Source organism: Cnephaeus nilssonii (assembly GCF_951640355.1).
Source record: "Cnephaeus nilssonii genome assembly, chromosome: 10".
Lineage (NCBI taxonomy): Eukaryota > Metazoa > Chordata > Mammalia > Chiroptera > Vespertilionidae > Cnephaeus > Cnephaeus nilssonii.
In genome coordinates this window covers 6950524-6969177 of record NC_137081.1, presented here as the reverse complement: position 1 = coordinate 6969177, position 18654 = coordinate 6950524, and the positions used below count along the sequence as shown (strand labels likewise).

The following is an 18654-nucleotide window of genomic DNA, read 5'->3' as shown; positions in this document are numbered from 1 at the left end:
CGGGCACGTGAGCGCCGCCCGGGGGTGGGAGGAAGCCGGATGTTCCCCGGGTTAATTGTGTAACCGTCCAAACCGGTGAGTGCCGGGCCCGCCCCGCCGTCGCTCCCGGTGCCAGGTCCGGCGGGCAGGCTTGCTGTTAATGATTGTCTGTCCTCTGTCCGGTACCTGCCGTGCCAGCCCCGGGGGGTGGCGGGGGGGGGGGGGCAACCTCGAGCCACGTCCTTAGGGAAGGGACGTGGGTTCCTTGTGCCTTCCTCCTGCGTGGCCAACAGCGTATTGAGTGGGCGATCCTGGGTGGTTGGGGTTTCCCTGGTTGTGTTACAAACCCGACAGCCATTGCTTCCGTTCACTCATTTCGGGGAATCGGTTACCAAGTCCTGACGTTTCCCCCTCCTTTTGTTCCCAGGTCCTTCTTGAACCTTCGTACACCATAGTTTCCTGTAAACGGAGGATAGCACCACTACCTCCTGCCTAATAATGCGGATTTTTTTCACTAGATGGAGTGACACATATGTTGATATATATGTGATTTGATGTGTATGCTATTTTGTCGTATTGACAACAAGCTTCAAAACTTCATATGTCAAATTTGCTGAAGGTGTTAACATAGATATTTTTACTCTTGAAAATGTCGAATTTCGTGCCAAAAAAAAGAGCATTTGCGGGAAGTTTTAATTCATTACTTTATTTTGAAGAAACGTGCTGCTGAAAGTTACCGTATACTTCGGGAAGCTTATGGTGAACATGCTCCATCTCAAGATACTGGTGAACGCTGGTTTAAACGCTTTAAAAGGGATGATTTATATGTGAAAGACAAAGAACGTCCAAGTCAACCCAGGAAGTTTGAAGACCAACAATTAGAAGCATTATTGGATGAAGATGCATGTCAAACTCAAAAACAACTTGCAGAAAGATTAAACATTGCTCAGCAAACTATTTCCGATCATTTACCAGCAATGGGAAAGATTTTAAAGGAAGGAAAATGGGTGCCATATCAACTGAACGAAAGACAAATGGAAAACCAAAAAGTCATCAGTAAAATGTTGCTTCAACGGCACGAAAGAAAGTCTTTTTTGCATCGAATTGTGACGAGATGAAAAGTGGATTTATTTTGAGAATCCCAAATGCACAAAATCATGGGTTGATCCAGGTCAACCATCAACATCGACTGCAAGGCCACATCACTTCGGAAAGAAGACAATGCTCTGCCTTTGGTGGGATCAGGAAGGTGTGGTGTATTATGAGCTTCTAAAACCAGGTGAAACCGTTAATACTGATCGCCGACAACAAATAATCAATTTGAACCACGTTTTGATCGTAAAACGACCAGAAGGGGCCAGAAGACACGGCAAAGTAATTTTGCTTCATGATGATGCACCATCACACATTTCAAAACCAGTTAAAGACCCGTTAAAAGATCTTGCCTGGGAAGTATTAACCCACCCGCCGTATTCACCAGATCTTGCTCCTTCAGATTCCCACTTTTTCCAATCGATGGCACGCGCACTTTCTGAGCAGCACTTCAAAACATACAAAGAAGTGGAAAATTGGGTCTCTGAATGGTTTGCCTGAAAATAAAAGTTCTATTGGGACGGTATCCACAAATTACCTGAAAGATGGGGAAATGTGTAGCTAGGGATGGACATTACTTTGAATAAAGCACTTTTTTTAAATTAATTATTTTTATTGATTTCAGAGAGGAAGGGAGAGATAGAAACATCAATAATGAGAATCATTGATTGGCTGCCTCCTGCACGCCCTGCACTGGGGATCGAGCCCGGCACCTGGGCATGTGCCCTTGACCGGAATCGAACCCAAGACCCTTCAGTCCGCAGGCTGACGCTCCATCCACTGAGCCAAACCAGCTAGGGCGAATAAAGCACTTTTGATGTTTCTCTTGAAATTATCCTGTTTTCTTTGATTACAAAATCCGCTTTATTAACCGGTACACCTGGTAAATGAAATAGTTGATTAATGTATCAACAAATAGTTGGGGTGGGCGCTTACTCTTTGGCACTTTAGGTGCTGGATAAATGAACAGAAGTCTATTGTTTTTAAACGTGTGTGTATCCACAGGGAATTTCTGTCCCTTTTATGTTTTTTAAAAATACGTATTTTACTGACTTTTTACAGAGAGGGAGAGGGCTAGAAAGTTAGAAACATCGGTGAGAGAGAAACACAGATCAGCTGCCTCCTGCACACCCCCTACTGGGATATGCCTGCAACCAAGGTACATGCCCCTGACTGGAATCGAACCCGGGACCCTTCAGTCCACAGGCTGACGCTCTATCCACTGAGCCAAACTGGTCAGGGCCCTTTTATGTTTTTAATACATATTTTTATTGATTTCAGAGAGGAAGGGAGAGGTAGAGAGAACCATCAATGATGAGAATCATTGATCAGCTGCTGCTTACACGCCCCCGCAACCCAGCACGTGCCCCGACCAGGAATCTAACTGTGACCTCCTGGTTCATAGGTTGACGATCAACCACTAAGCCAAGCCAGCCGGACTATCATAGAAGTGAATTTTAGAGGGGGAAATCTATGAACTAGTATGTAACACAATGTCAGATAGCCATGCGCTGTAGGAAAAAGCAGGGCAAGGAGATGGAACGGGGTCAGGCAGGGTGCTATTTTCTGTAGGGTGGGCAGGTGGGCCTCTGAGGAGGCCATAGAGAACAAAGGCCTAAATGAAGCGAGGAAGTGAATTATGTGAACATTTGGGGGAAAGTTACTTCAGGTGGAGGCAAGAGCAAGTGCAAAGGGCCCAGGCAGGAACAACCTCGCCCTGCTTGTTGAAGAGCAGGGGCTTTGGATCACAGCGAGTGAGGAGAGTGGTAGCCAATGAGGTCAGGCAGTGAGGGCTTTCTCAGAGTGCCTGGGAGGTCATGGGACCAGCTCTGGGTTTTAGCCCACGTGTAAAGGTAAGGCATTTGAGTTTGAGGGTAGAATGGTGGTTTGGTTTTATTTATGTTTACAGAAATATTAGCTGCTGTGTGTATGTATGGTTGTTATTTTCTATTCTTGCTTTGTTCATTGCAGTCACTAGATGCTTTGTGGAGTTGAAATCCCCAGCTACAAAGTTTGTCAAACATCTTTCAATACAAAACAGATGTACTTGTCGATTCAGGTGGTTCTGTAGCTGTATCCAAACAATTCTAGATCAGATTACCTTCAAAGTCACAATTCCTGCTCTTCTTGCCTTAAATCCTAAATATTCCCAGTAATGTCTTGCATTAAAACACATTTTCATCAGATAACTTCCCTGCTCAAAAACCACAGTGGTTACCAGTGCCTACAAAATATAGGCATTACACTGCTACCTCCTACTAAGTTCTATTTCAAACGATTGTTAACTAGAAGGCCTGTTAAACATTTTTTAGTACGTGATGTGCTTATGTGCTTAATATAAGGCCTCCTTTTATTAAATTAACCAAACATTTTCTCATTCACCTCTACCCAGACATATGAAAATACCTACTGAATTAGGCCACCCAATTGAATAGTTTGCCAATTAAAAAAAAAAAAAAGTAAAAGGCAAACAAAGGAATCTTTATAATAGATGGCAGTGTGTGGTACTCATTTGACTTCTCAGCAAAGGAAAGAATAATATTTCATAAGCTTCAAGGTGTTAGTAAACTCTGGTTCAGCTTCAGTGCTTCCATGAATTGGGGTTAAAAGGTCTCTATACAATCTGAAAAGATTGGTAGTAAATTAAAAACAACCCAGACCTATGAGAAACAGTATCTTAGAGTCCAAACCAACTATATGCTGTCAAATGTATTTGACACAATATTACATATTAAATATTCTTGCCAAAATAATTGAATCTGAATCTGGTCAAGCTTTTAGATGTGCTAGTTTACATAGGGAATAGAAGAACAGGTTAAATGACATCAATGGGATTATAATCTGCCAAATACAAAACATGGGAAGTTCTGTAAGACCAATGATCCAATTTCCTCAAATAAATGCCAAGTGAAGGAGGAGGAAGAGCACACTGTTGTAGATTTAAAAGATTTAAGGGGCATTATTTGGATTTTATTTTGAACAGACTATAAAAAGAAGTATACAAGACTGGGAAATTCGACTGAAATTTCTACTTCAGTAGAAAGTCATACTGAGGTTCTTAGAGGTGAAATATATCTGCAATTTGCTTTAAAGTAATCCAGTGGGGGTGGAGGAATAAAGTAAATGAAATAAAATCCATTTGTTGATAATAATTGAACTGGATGATGGGTACATGAAGAGTTTATGATAGTATTATATCTAATTTTTATGGATGCTTGAAATCTTTTGTAATAAAAACCATATGTATTTTTTTCTATCTTTCACTGTTTAGATCAATAGAATAACCTTCCTAGCATGCTCAATGATTTTACACAGGGACTATCTTTGTGAAATGTTTGGTTGAAAAAAGAAAAAACACCTTCCTAACCCTAACCGGTTTGGCTCAGTGGATAGAGCGTCAGCCTTCGGACTGAAGGGTCCCAGGTTCGATCCGGGTCAAGGGCACATTCCCAGTAGGGGGTGTGCAGGAGGCAGCTGATTGATGTTTCTCATTGATGTTTTTAACACTCTATCCCTCTCTCTTCCTCTCTGTAAAAAACCAATAAATTATATTTTTTAAAAAACAAACCTTCCTTGACTGAATCTGAAACTGAGTTACATAGATTACTGCTGTTACAGATGTTGATTTCTGATAAAAATCGGACTATCAAAGGAGATTAACTAGATAGCTTGCCCTTACTGGCTGGCTTTGTCAGTCAGGGACCAGTCAGGAAAATTACACAGGTTATTTTAAAAGAAAATTTAATATGAGGACGTTGTTAAACAGGGATTGGAGAACTACAGTGACAAAACTAGGATACTGAGATAAGAAATAGTAACTGCAAGAAGTAGGTACCACCTCAGGCTCCCAGGCCCACTGGTAGGTTCGGTTGTTGCTAAGGGGGTTCACAGGACCCAACCTCTGGATGTACTCAGCTATGACCTTTCCCTGTGAGAGGCTGCAAAGGAAAATCAGTCCAGGGAAAAGGAGCATGTGGGGTGTCCGGGGAGCCAGGTGCAAGCTTCACAGGTCCTTTCCCAGTGAAGTCCTGGAATCACAAGGACATGCTTAATTCTCCTGACAAGTTCTGACATGTTGCCAACCAGAGACTGTTGCCAACATTCGAGACGCTCTGCCCAGGGTTTTTGTTTGGAGCTGATCACATAGGCACCCTCTACCTGGCATGTATCCAAATTTCAGGCTCCACAAGGAAAGCTGATGGTCAGCATAAACCGTATTGCTTGCACAGTTTAGGCCTAGTGAGACAGTCTTATTGGTTCTGGGGATGGGGGGGACCCTCCTGAAACCCAAGTTCCCAAATGCTAGCCAACAGCCAACCTTGTAAGCAAGTCTTTCAAAAGAGAGCAGGTAGCCCTAACTGGTTTGGCTCAGTGGATAGAGCGTCGGCCTGCGAACTGAAAGGTCCCAAGTTCGATTCCAGTCAAGGGCATGTACCTTGGTTGTGGGCACATCCCCAGTGTGGGGTGTGCAGGAGGCAGCTGATCGATGTTTCTCTCTCATCGGTGTTTCTAACTCTCTATCCCTCTCCCTTCTTCTCTGTAAAAAATCAATAAAATATATTTTTTTAAAAAAGAGAGCAGGTAGGCCTGACTCTTCGGCACACTCCCCTAGCACTGGGGTAACAAGAAGTTGGAATTATTAGAACTAACAGACTTGGTGGATGGGTCCCGAAATGCTGGAACCTAGGTCTCTGAAGGGAGGAGGGCGCTGCTTGGCTGGTACTAGTGCCTGAGAAGTGTGGAGGAGACACTACTCCCAAACCCCATGGAGCTAGGGCTCAAGATACCGGAAGAAGCAGCAGTGATTGGTATTGGTTCATCTGAGGTGGTTTGCTGCAACCTTTTGTGGTGAGGGTTCAGGATCTGAAGGAGGGGCTGACCCACAAATGAAAATGCTATACAAGAAATATGAATTTAGAAGGCATTGGGGGCCAGGATGTCTCTTTCGTGAAGAGCATACTGAAACTGGGTCCTGTCTGCTTTTATTCACTTGAATACGCATTTTCCCTTTAGCAATACATACAGGCATATCAAAGGTAAAGTTTGGTAAACAGTAAAAGGATTATCAGGTTAGGGAATTGCCTTGAGCCATTGAGCCCACAGCAGGGCAATATTTTGCTGATTTTCATCCCTGCTGAATATTAAAGTCCATTAGCCTTCCAACGGGTCTTTTTGCATTAATATGCTAACTACTATTGGTTTTAGCCTCTGCAGTCGTTCAATGAGACCTTTTTGATTCAGTCTTTTAAAAAGATGTTTTTGTGATTTTTTAAAGACATACAGACACTCCTGTATGTGTGGGGGGAGAGAGAGGAAGAGAGAGAAACATCAATCAGCTGCCTCCTGCACATCCCCTACTGGGGATTGAGCTCACAATCTGGGCTGGGAATCCAACCAGCGACTTCGTGGTGCATGGGATGACCCTCAACCAACTGAGCCACACCGGCCAGAGCACTATATGACTTCTTGAAGGAGTAGCAGCAATCTTGCTTATGCTAAAATATGAGCTGATTTTAAAAACAGCTCAATTAGAGTGAGTCAACCTAGAAATTGGAGCAAGTGATGAAAACCGGAAATTTGAACAAGAGAAAAGAGGGTAATTGGCTATCCAGGGAGGGCTACAAAGTTTTACATCATACAGGGCTCTTTCAGCTTTCCTGATCCAGAAATTATTAGTTTAGAGCACTCAGTTTATTTTTTAAAAATGGATTCTTCCTGGTTATATGACCAGCCTCTTATTAAATCCCCTTTTGCTACTCCCTGCCACACAGAACTGCTTTTCCTCAAGGATGTCTAACTCTAAATGAGGCATGCGGCCCTCCGGCCTCGAGTTTGAATGGCTTGCTACAGACACTGTGGTGTTCGTTGCCTACATTGTCCTCTTCCTGTAGGGCTTGTATGTAAGGTGGGTTTCGGATCCAGTTTATTATAAAAGGATACAACTCAGGAACAGCCTGACACAAGTGTGTAGGGGCAAGGTGTGTGGAAAGGGCTTGGAGCTTCCGTGTTCTCCGAGAGTCCCATCTCCCCAGTGTCCCGTCTTCCCCAACCCAGAAGCTCCTGATTTATTTTTCTTCGGTCGGATTGAGAGGCATTTCACCCGCGTGAATGCCGACGACCGGTGGTTTTCTAAGAACCCATATAGTTAAAAGGCTTTACAATTTAAAAGGGTGGCAAAGTTCCAGCTGTGCCATTTAGCAACTGTGTGACCTTGCACATTTTATATATACCCCTCCCCCCCTCCCCCGCCCTAGTTATCCTCTCATTTTAAATGGGCTTAGCAACAGTTGCCCACTTTAAATAAAACCTTTTGCACTCGGATGTCGAGATTAAAATTACTCTTTGAATGTATCAATAATTTGAAATATAAAAAAATCCAAATAAATAAGTTTGTATGAAAAGAAACTCCAGTTTTTTGTTCTACTGCCGCGCTTTGTAAAATCTGGGGTATTTAAAAAATTAAATCCCGAGTAGAATAAAGGAATCGAGAAAAAAAGCAAGCGAGTGCAAAGGGTTAATAGTGTTTGGGAACATGCTGTAAACAAAACCCCTACCCAAATGGTGAGCACTTATTTAAAACCAAAAAGACCTTGAATGACAGCGCCAAGAAGGAATGTTTCCACAGCGAAGCCCCGCAACAGCTGAGACAGATGCTAGGGAGAGCCTTGGTCTGATCCCCATGGGGGGCGGGGAGGAGGCCTGCGCTCCCCTCTAGCCCCGGAAGCCTTCTTTTTTCCCCGTGGCCGTTCCTAACTGTCCTCGTGGATCCTCCACGGCAGTTCCTCGGAGGCACGATGGGCCCTCCGGGCAGTCCGGTCCCGCATCCCCCAGGAACACTGCCGCGCGGCCCAACCCTGGCTCCTCCCCCGCCCACAATGCACCGCTCCATTCCATCCCGGTAGCCGCTCTGTCACGTGGCACTCGGCGGCGCGCGCTCCCGCGGGGCGCATGCGCAGAGGCCAGCCCCCCCCCCCCCCCCCCCCAGCTATTTTCCTCTGTGGCAGCGGCGGCGAGCGGAAGGGCTTGGGAGCGCCAGTTCCGCCTGTGTGTTCGAGTGGACAAAATGGCGAAGATTGCCAAGACTCACGAAGGTAAGCGGCCTCCCGCCAGCCCCACGCCTTCCCCGCCGCCGAGCCTGCTGGAGTGGTGCCTCCCGGGGTTTCCGCCTCCCCCTGGGGTTCCCAGGGCGGAGGCCGAGCCCGCGCTCGCCGCCCAGCTCGTCTCGTCGGCGCAGGCCACGGCCCACGTAATGGCGTCCTGCCTCTGCACCCGACAGGCTCTTTGTTCCGTGTCCGGGGGCTGCGGCTTCGGGCTGGCTTCTCCTCGCGGGCCGGAGGGCCTTGTTCCCCCGGCTCGCCGAGGAGGGTTTCGGGGCGCGGGGTCGGGGGCGGGCGTGGGAGCGGGGCTGGCTGGTCTGCGGCCGCTGTCGGCCCCGTGTGCGCCCCGGGAGGCAGGAAGACACCGAGCCCGGCGGCCGCTCTCCGCAGCCCCGAGCCGAGTTTATAGTCAGGCCGGGGCCCGTGACTCCGAACCTTGGCTCATCTGTGTCTTCATTTTTTATTTTTGGTATGAAATGAGTTGGGAATAAAATGTTTTTTTTCCCCCTCTCTCTTGATTGCTTTTGGTAAACATTTTTTTTTTCTTTCGAGACTCACTGTTGGGAGAGGGAAAGACACCGTTTATTAATGATGGACAAAGCTTTTGAGGTGGTGGATCGTTTTGTGGAATGCGGAGCACACAAACTTAGGGAAATGTTGGGAGGAGGCCGGAGTTCAGCAGGGAGCATCCAGAAATGACAGGAGATAGGGTCACCTTTTAGAAAAGACGAGGCGTGGGAAATGGAGCTGCAATTCCTGGTGTTCTGACTTGTAATCGATCTGAAATCTTCATCAAAACACCAGCTTTCCAAGAGAGGCACTTGGGTTTCACACGTCGTTTCTGGGTGCCTGGCTGGGTAGTCGTGAGCGGCCGTGAAGACGAAGGGCGCCCAGAGTTTTCCAGGCCGATGGGGAGGCCTTGTCATTCTTTTCCGAGACAAATGCAGGCTTCCCTAGAAAGCAGAAGTTCTGGGAACCCGGGTAGCGGAGTGGCTAACTTATGCTTGGGGCTGTGTCCCCGAGGAGATGGCTTGTCCCTGGCCTAACAGGGTCATGGGTGTGAGATGAGGGGTGCCGGTTGGAGCCGGAGATGGCGTCCGGAGGCTCGGCAGGGAGTCCTGGAAGGTGTTGGAGGAGTGGGCTGTGGTCAGAAAAAAATAGGGTGAATGAATCTGGAGAGGTTGATGAGGACCACAATGTGTACGGCCTTGAATAGTTGGGAACGGAAGTCCAGCTCTCTGCAGTTTGTGAAACATGCCCCTGAGTGGCAGAGACTTGGCTATTGTTGTTGTTGGGTATTTAAGATTTAAACAGGGCCTTAATCGAGACGTGTGTATTGGGCATTTATTTTTCTATCTTTAAGACTACCTCAGTCGTGCCTTTTGCAGAATAATTAGAAAATGTAAAGACGTTGCTATTTTTGTTTACCCAGGAGTAGAGTATTCATTTGGGGTGTTTTGTGGCTTTGAGTACTTGTTTATTGGTGTCTTCATCAGAAGGTACTTTTGGACAGGGAGTCAAAGTTCTGATCAGTTTTCCTGCATTTTAGAAACCTAGTTAAAAGCTTTGGGCTATGGAAGATTGACATTGATTGGCCAAAATGGATATATTTGGGATTAGGCTTTGTCAATGTGAATGAACTGATGCCATAAAGGAAGTGTTGGAACATTCAGTTGAACACCTGAGCACTGTGTAAAGACGCTGTTCATCACTATGGAGTTTAAACGGGCGGTAAATGTTTAGTAGAAATACACATAGTAGTTACATAGTTTCTTGCCAGAACTTCTAGACCTTCATGGCCCATTTCTGTTTTCACTTTTTAAGTCATCTTTGGTAACCTGGAACGGAATTAGTTTTGTTTGTTTTTTAAAATGCTGGCTGTTACAGACTTCTATAAGTCTTTATTATATTACCTAGAATATTCTATCGTGTCAAGGTTTTCTCTTCCACTTTGAGATTGTTGAGTGCAGGAACTGTACCTTGGTATCCCCAATACCTGGTAAATGTGGGTGCTGAATATTTTATCAGCATTCACTAGGAGATTAATTTGTACTGGAAGTATTAAAATAGTTTTACAGAAATGACCTTTGAACAATTGGGTAGGTTTGTATACATCTATTTGGCTGAGATAAGTGGGAAGTGGGACTTTTTCATATATTAGATACCTCCTGAGCTGAGAAGAAATTTAAGATTAACATCAAATTAGGGAAGGCTTTGCATGCTGAACTAGGTTTGATTTGGCTTTCCACTGAATACGGAATAAAATGCCTTCCTCCTTCTCCCAGGTAACAGATTACTCTATTTTAGGAAAGTCATGATTGTGTTAAGTCCAGGATATAACGGGAATGCAATTGAGGTAGTTCATAGGAGGACTTGAATTTTTTTTTGTTATTGGTGTGTGTGTGTGTGTGTTTTTAAATTTCTTTATTGATTAAGGTATTACATATGTGTCCTCATCCCTCCATTAACCTCCCAACCCCTACCCCCCCATCATGCCCTCACCCCCCTGGTGTCTGTGTCCATTGGTTAGGCTTATATGCATGCATACAAGTCCTTTGGTTGACCTCTCCTCCTTACCCCCACCCTCCCCTACCTTCCCTCTGAGGTTTGACAGTCTGGATGCTTCTCTGTCTCTGGATCTGTCCCTGTTCATCAGTTTATGTTGTTCATTATATTCCATAAATGAGTGAGATCATGTGATATTTATCTTTCTCTGACTGGCTTATTTCGCTTAGCATAATGCTCTCCAGTTCCATCCATGCTGCTGCAAATGGTAAGAGTTCCTTCTTTTTTACCGCAGCGTAGTATTCCATTGTGTAGATGTACCACAGTTTTCTAATCCACTCATCTGCTGGTGGGCACTTAGGCTGTTTCCAAATCTTAGCTGTGGTGAATTGTGCTGCTATGAACATAGGGGTGCATATATCCTTTCTGATTGGTGTTTCTAGCTTCTTGGGGTATATCCCTAGAAGTGGGATCACTGGGTCAAATGGAAGTTCCATTTTTAGTTTTTTGAGGAAACACCATACTGTTCTCCACAGAGGCTGCTCCAGTCTGCATTCCCACCAGCAGTGCACGAGGGTTCCTTTTTCTCCGCATCCTCCCCAGTACTTGTCGTTTGTTGATTTGTTGATGATAGCCATTCTGACAGGTGTGAGATGATACCGCATTGTCGTTTTGATTTGCATCACTTGGATGATCAGTGACTTTGAGCATGTTTTCATATTGTCTCTTGGCCTTCCTTCTGTCTTCTTTTGAAAAGTATGTTTAGGTCTGTTGCCCATTTTTTGATTGGTTTGTTTATCTTCCTTTTGTTAAGTTGTGTAAGTTCCCTGTAAATGTTGGAGATTAAACCCTTATAGGTGATGACATTGGCAAATATGTTGTCCCATGCAGTGGGCTTTCTTGTTTTGTTGATGGTTTCTTTTGCTGTGCAAAAGCTTTTTATTTTGATGTAGTCCCATTTGTTTATTTTCTCTTTAGTTTCCATTGCCCCAGGAGCAGTATTAGTGAAGAAGTTGCTTCAGCGTATGTCTGAGATTTCGCTGCCTCTGGATTCCTCTAGTTTTTTTATGGTTTCCTGTCTTATGTTTAAGTCCTTTATTCATTTTGAGTTCATTTTTGTGTATGGTGTAAATTGGTGGTCTAGTTTCATTTTTTTGCATGTATCTGTCCAATTTTCCCAACACCATTTGTTGAAGAGATGTTTTTGGTTTTTGTTAATCCTCACCTGAGGATGTTTTTCCATTGATTTTCAGAGTGGAAGAGAGAGGGAAAGATAGAGAAATATCAATGTGAGAGAAACGTGTAGATTGGTTGGCTGCCTCCTGCCCTAGCCCCCGACCAGGGCCTGGGGCCAGGGAGGAGCCTGCAACCAAGGTACGTGCCCTTGACCGAAATCGAAACTGGTACCCTTCAGTCCACAAGCCGAAGCTCTATCCACTGAGCCAAACCGGCAATTTTTGATTTAGAGTTGTTCATCATCTTGTTGTTTAAGAAGTCCATATAATCTTTTTATCCTAAATAATGCTGCTGGTAAAGACATTTCTTTGTTGTATCTTGTCACTTAAAAATTTTTTTTAAAAATACTTTTATTGCCAGGCTAGCGTGGCTCAGTGGTTGAGTGTCGAGCTATGAACCAGGAGGAGGTTATGGTTCGATTCCCGGTCAGGGCACATGCCCAGGGTTGTGGGCTCCATCCCCAATAGGGGATGTGCAGGAGGCAGCCGATCAATGATTCTCTCTCATCATTGATGTTTCTAGCTCTCTCTTCTATTCTCTGAGCCAAACTGGCCAGGGCCTTTAACATCCTCTTTAACCAACTTGATTATTTCTTACCTTGATCAGTGTGGCTTATGCTTTCCAGTATTGAAATATTAAAATGAAATAAAAATTTTTGGACCTTTTTGCATGTGTCAAATGTAGACAATTATTAGTGTGCATGATCTTGCTATCCAGTAGTTCTTCAGATATTGCTGACTTTGGCAAGTGAGTGAACACTTTCATGTTTTGAAAAGGTAAAATGGATTATCCAAAAATTCCCGTGGCTTGTTTTGCCGCTATCCCTTGAGTAGATATTTTTTGGCATCACAAAGCTGAAAAGTTTTTTTCTCTAATTTTTTGCTTGCAGAATGTTTGGGATAGTTATTTTTTCTGCATATTCTGAGATTTTTATTTTCCTATGTTCAGATAGTTATTGCTTTGTATACTTTTATGGACTTGGGTATGAATGTTGCTAGTATAATAAAAAGGGGAAAAGTTGCTTGAGGATTTTGAAAAGGATTTTTTCTTTAGAATTATTTAGGAATTTATTGAATTAATGTTAGTCAGGAGTTCATCGTTTAGGAATTGATATCTGTAATGTTTAGTAAAACAATTTACCATTGTAGTTAGCTGTCTTGTTGGAATTTTAAGGACAGGACTGAGAGTTGAGATACTTTTCTGGATGTCTTGTAGAAGTCTCATTTGAAAAATCGTCGCTCATCGCTTGCTTCTGGCTGTGCAGAATAGATGACACTTATGGACCTGACTAAAAAGTGTCAGTGAATGGTTAACATCCAAAGGCTATGCTTTGCAATATGTAACGAACAGTGATTAAAAGATTGCAAACAATATACATTTAAAATTAAGAATAAAAACACATTAAGGAGGAGGAAATGCTACAAGCTGGAGTTAGCAGTATCTGAGGCAAAGAAATAAAAGGCACAGAAGGATAAATGAGTAGAGGGATAGAATTTGATTGTATGAGGTGTGACCAGTGGTGGTTAATCTCAGTTTATTTAGGTCTTAGTTTAAAATGCAAATCCTATTTAATAAAAGCCTAATATGCTAAGTGTCCGGTCTTCCAGTCATCTGTTCAACCAATCAAAGCATAATATGCTAATGGTATGCTAAGGCTGCTCAACCATTCAGTATGACATGCACTGACCACCAGTGGGCAGATGCTCCAACTAGTAGGTTAGCTTGCTCCTGGGGTCCAGCAGATCAGGACTGAGTGAGACGGGCTGGACACGCCTTGGAGTCCTCCTGCAGTCTCTCCCCGGCCCCGATCGTGCACCAGTGGGGTCCCTCAGCCTGGCCTGCACCCTCTTGCAACCCAGGATCCCTCAGGGGATGTCGGAGAGCTGGTTTTAGCCGGATCCCGCAGGCCAGGCCAAGGGACCCCACTGGTGCACGAATTGGTGCACTGGGCCTCTAGTAATAGATAAGATGTTACTGATCTTTTTAAACACCCCCAGTTCCGAGGTACTATTTTTTTATGTCAGACTAAACTGCCAGATAAAACATTTGATGTATTTGTTAGAAAATTGTAATTTTAGCATTATACTTTTCTGACTTAAAAGTAATAATAGTAGCCCTCGCCGGTTCTCTCAGTGACTAGAGTGTCAGCCTGTGGAACAAAGGGTCCCAGGTTTGATTCTGGTCAAGGGCATGTACCTTCGTTGTAGGCTCCTCCCAGGCCTGAACCCTGTCGGGGCATATGCAGGAGGCAACCAGTTGGTGTGTTTCTCTCACACCGATGTTTCTCTCTGTCTTTCCCTCTCTCTAAAACTCAAAGGAAAAATAGCCTTGTATTGGGTGAGGGTTAAAAAATATTTTTTAAAGTAATGTAATTTTTTTAAAGGAAACACTATTATCCTCACTGAGGATATGCTTTTCATTGATTCTAGAAAGGAGAAGGAGAGAGAAATCTGTGAGAGAGAAACATCGATCAGCTGCCTCCTGCACACCCCCTACTGGGGTTGTGCCCGAAACCAAGGTACATGCCCTTGACTGGAATCGAACCTGGGATCCTTCAGTCCGCAGGCCGATGCCATATCCACTGATCCAAACCGGTCAGGGCTGGAAATAATTTTTTTGAATGAGTTGAGATTTCAATGGGCTAGCTCACAAATTTATTAATTAATTCACACTTAATATCAACCTTCTTGTTCTCTTGTAGTTGAAAATGTTTCTAAGATCAGAATTCTCCAAAAAAAAGGGGGGGGGGTTTCAGTTGAATAATGACATTTCTGTAGATAATTGGAGCAAGTTTAGTTTTTAAAAAGCATGTCTATATCTTAACATGTAGAAGATTTTACATTACCTATCAATTAGCAAGATCAGTAAAGCCAGAAAAGAAAAAAAAGACAAAGATTCAGAGGAGTTGGAACTTTGTAGGTTAAAGATATTTCATGAAAGATCTAAGAATTTTGAGATTTGGGTACAAACTGGGGCTGCTAGTTCATTAGTAAACCTGTTCTATTTGAGTTTCTGAGACTTGCTCTCGCTCTTGTAGGGAAATGTGCCCCAGCTGTGCCTTAGACTAGGTACTGTTACTCCATTTTTTCCGCACCCATCTTTGGAACTACAGAGGGTTTTCTCCCTTAGCTTGGGGTCGGGATGAGCATTTGAATCTTTTCCCTTTTGGATCATTGCAAACTAATAAATTAGCTTTTTAAAGTGCCTGGTATTAAGGTGTAATTCAGTTGAAGGTAATGATCTGGCAAAAATGAAAGCATTTGTTAGGCTGCATAAATCACTGGCAGTAGAAACTTTGTTTTTTTCCACACCCCTGTGTTATCCAGATAATTAAAATGAAACATTTAAACATTTAAATTTATAACTTAAAGTTACCTGGTGTCAGGAAAGACTAAAAAAAATTGGGAGGACTAGTAGTCTGTATTTGAAGGACACTAAAGACATGACAACTAAGTGCAATGCCTGGTTCTTGCTTGAATTGTGGAAAAGGATGTTACTAGGACAATTGGCGAGATAGGAAGCTAGATAATAGATGATAATGTTACAAATGTCAGTCTTCTAAATATTAGACCTTTGGCTAGAAAACATGGTGCTTGGGGGTGGTGGTGATTTAATCCTTAAAAAAAGCCTTTATGTTGTAGGAAACTGAGGCACACATGTTTATTTATTTTTTATTTAAAAAATATATTTTATTGATTCTTCACAGAGAGGAAGGGAGAGGGATAGAGAGCTAGAAACATCGATGAGAGAGAAGCATTGAGCAGCTGCCTCCTGCACACCTCCTACTGGGGATGTGCCCGCAACCAAGGTACATGCCCTTGACCGGAATCGAACCTGGGACCCTTGAGTCCGCAGGCCAACGCTCTATCCACTGAGCCAAACCAGTTAGGGCGAGGCACACATGTTTAAATGAAGTATTAATTAGTAGAGAAAGAACCTTTCTTTGAAGGCAGATGTTTTGATTACAGACTTTTTTTAAAAACCATAGTTATACACACTTTTCCCCCAGGTTTATTTCTTGTGTATTGATTTTAGAGAGAGGAAGAGAAAGAGAAACACTGATTTGTTGCTTCACTTATTTCTGCATTTGTTTGTTGATTCTTCTTTGTGCCCTGACTTCGGATTGAACCCCGCAACTTTAGCGTATCAGGCAACTTGATTGCATCAGGACGGTGCTCTAATCAACCGAGTTCTACCCGGCCAGGGCCAGATCTCAGACTCTAATCATCATGAACTAATAAGTGTAATGATGGTTGCAGCTGAATTATGCAGAGTTCTGAATTCCAATGCTTAAGAATTTAGACTGCCCTTTATTGTTTTACTGTTCACAGTGTGAGTCTAGCTGTTTAAGACATGATTTGGGAGTGCGTTAGGAATGCAGAAACGTGAGTGTGATCCTGGCCTGCTGCATTTTAACAAAATCTGTAGACAATTTGTTTTACGTTCAAGTTTGAGGAGCACTTTCCATAGTGCTGTTTTTATATTTCTGATAGTGTTGAGTTTAAAATAACCTTGAGTGCTAATTCTTGGTCCCTAGTCAATACTGACTGTATTATTTTTTAAGTTGGGGAAAGGTTTAGAATTCAACAGTAATTTAATAAACTTTGGTAATCCATTCTTAATGTAAGAGTAATTTGTTGTTCTGTATAGGAGTATTGTCTATTGATTTGGAGATACATTAAATGTATTAAAGATCAGTGCTTTATATAGTTATACCTTATGTGGTATAATTATTTTAGTTTCTATATTTAGAAGAGTATCCTAAATAATACCTAGTAGGTAAATGCATTGTGTTGCATGCTCTTTGGAAAATGAAATTAAAGTCTGTGTTAACTTTCTTACAGATATCGAAGCACAGATTCGAGAAATTCAAGGCAAGAAGGCAGCTCTTGATGAAGCTCAAGGAGTGGGCCTTGATTCTACAGGTTATTATGACCAGGAAATATATGGTGGAAGTGACAGCAGATTTGCTGGGTACGTGACATCAATTGCTGCAACTGAACTTGAAGATGTAAGTACAAACTATACAAGAGTCAAGCATTTTTATTTTTATTTTTTTGGTGGAGAGCAAGAAATATAAAGGCATTTTCTGTTTGAGTCATCTTTAATAATGCAGACATTTTTGAAATTGGGAGATCTTCGTTTTGGAGGATAAAACTGTTGAAAGAATCCTTCCTCTTAGTTCTGAACCATTATGTTTATTTATTTAGCAAAGCACCTACAAATCATTAATTGTTATAAAGTAAATCCTTACTACTGAGATCTATTTAGAGTAACTCACATGGGAAGTGACTTCATAGTGAGCAGCCATCTGTCCTTGTGACCTGAATCTGACGCGTGCTCAGTGCTGTTTTGTTACTGATATTATTAATGGATTCTTCGTGCCTGTTTCAGTTATTCTGGAGGATGACCAGAATTCATTTTGAAATACATCTGAGTGTTTATATATATTCCCATAGCTTACATTTTGTCAGATCATCTCAAACATCCAAATTTGGTGAAATAGCTATCCCTTTTTGTATGATTCAGTAACAGACATTTTATGGATATAGGTAATCAAACTTGTTATTTTTATGACACACAAGCCACATTTTTTGTAGTTAGCACTTTTTAAAAAGTAAATTAGAAAGTCGCAAAGGTAAAATTTCTAGAAGCCTATCATACCTTCTGGTAAGAGATAGTGGTGCATATGTTCCAGAAACTGAAGGAGAAATTGTTGTTTCATTTTTAAATCAGTGGTAAGATCTTGAGTTACCCACTGTTGTACTTATTACACTAGTAAAATAATACAACACTTTTCTGCTTAAATATTATTATAAGGGAAACAAGTACATTTAAAACATCTTTTACTTGTTTCTGTGGCTAAATCATGTTAAAAAACAAACAAGGAAAGTGGAGATTTTTAAACTGTAGTTTCCAAATTTGAAAAACAAATTTCATCATGTCTTCTCTGAGAAAACAAAATGCTCAGGTTTTTCTAGTTCATACTTACTTTATTTTAATTGGCTTCCACAGGAAATATTCCTTATTTAATATTTTTAAATGAGTGAAAACTAAGGTTAACTTCTTTAATAACTTTTTTTGAGTTGAAAGCTCACATGTTTGTAAGTTTTGTGAACAAGGGTTTAGACCTCACACTGTCAGTAAGTCTTTTGATTTCATGTTGAATCTTAGTATAATTTTTAAATTCTGATGTTTTGTTTATGGCTTTTTGGTGGTATTTTATTGCAGGATGACGATGACTACTCATCATCTACAAGTTTGCTCGGTCAGAAGAAGCCAGGATATCATGCCCCTGTGGCATTGCTTAATGATATACCACAGTCAACAGAACAGGTGACTTTTTTTTCGTTTTTGTTAAAACCAGAGTTTACTCAGCTAAAGAAAACTCTCAATTCCCATGGAAGCCCTTATATTTTAAGAGTCAAGTTATTAGAATGTTTTGAGGAGAGTTGATTTTGGGAAAATTAGAAATAATACTTATTAATTTCCTTTTAAATCCTGACCCAAGGATATTTTTCCATTGATTTTAGAGAGAGTGGAAGGGAGGACGAGAGACAGAGAGACACATCGATTGGTTGCCTCCTGCCTGTGTCCTGACCAGGGCTAGGAATCAAGCTTGCAACTGAGGCATGTGCCCTTGACCGGAATCGAACCTGGGACCATTTAGTCTGCAGGCCAATGCTTTATCCATTGAGCCAAACCAGCTAGGGCAATACTTAGTAAATTTTATAAAGGTAATCGT

The 18654-nt window shown here is 42.3% G+C and overlaps 1 protein-coding gene across 5 annotated transcripts in view; it reads left to right on the top strand.

Moving 5' to 3' along the window:
- Positions 1-8048: 8048 nt before the first annotated feature.
- The window catches only part of SF3B1 (splicing factor 3b subunit 1), a 33973-nt gene continuing 23367 nt past the window's right edge, over positions 8049-18654 (top strand). For all 5 annotated transcript variants that reach the window (XR_013814110.1, XR_013814111.1, XR_013814112.1 and 2 more), the window contains exons 1-3: positions 8049-8162; positions 16754-16920; positions 18141-18245. Coding sequence is in view for 2 of the 5 variants with exons in the window: in XM_079782789.1 (XP_079638915.1) it covers positions 8135-8162; positions 16754-16920; positions 18141-18245 (300 nt within the window). In the remaining 3 variants the exon portion in view is untranslated. The remainder of the gene's footprint in view (positions 8163-16753; positions 16921-18140; positions 18246-18654) is intronic.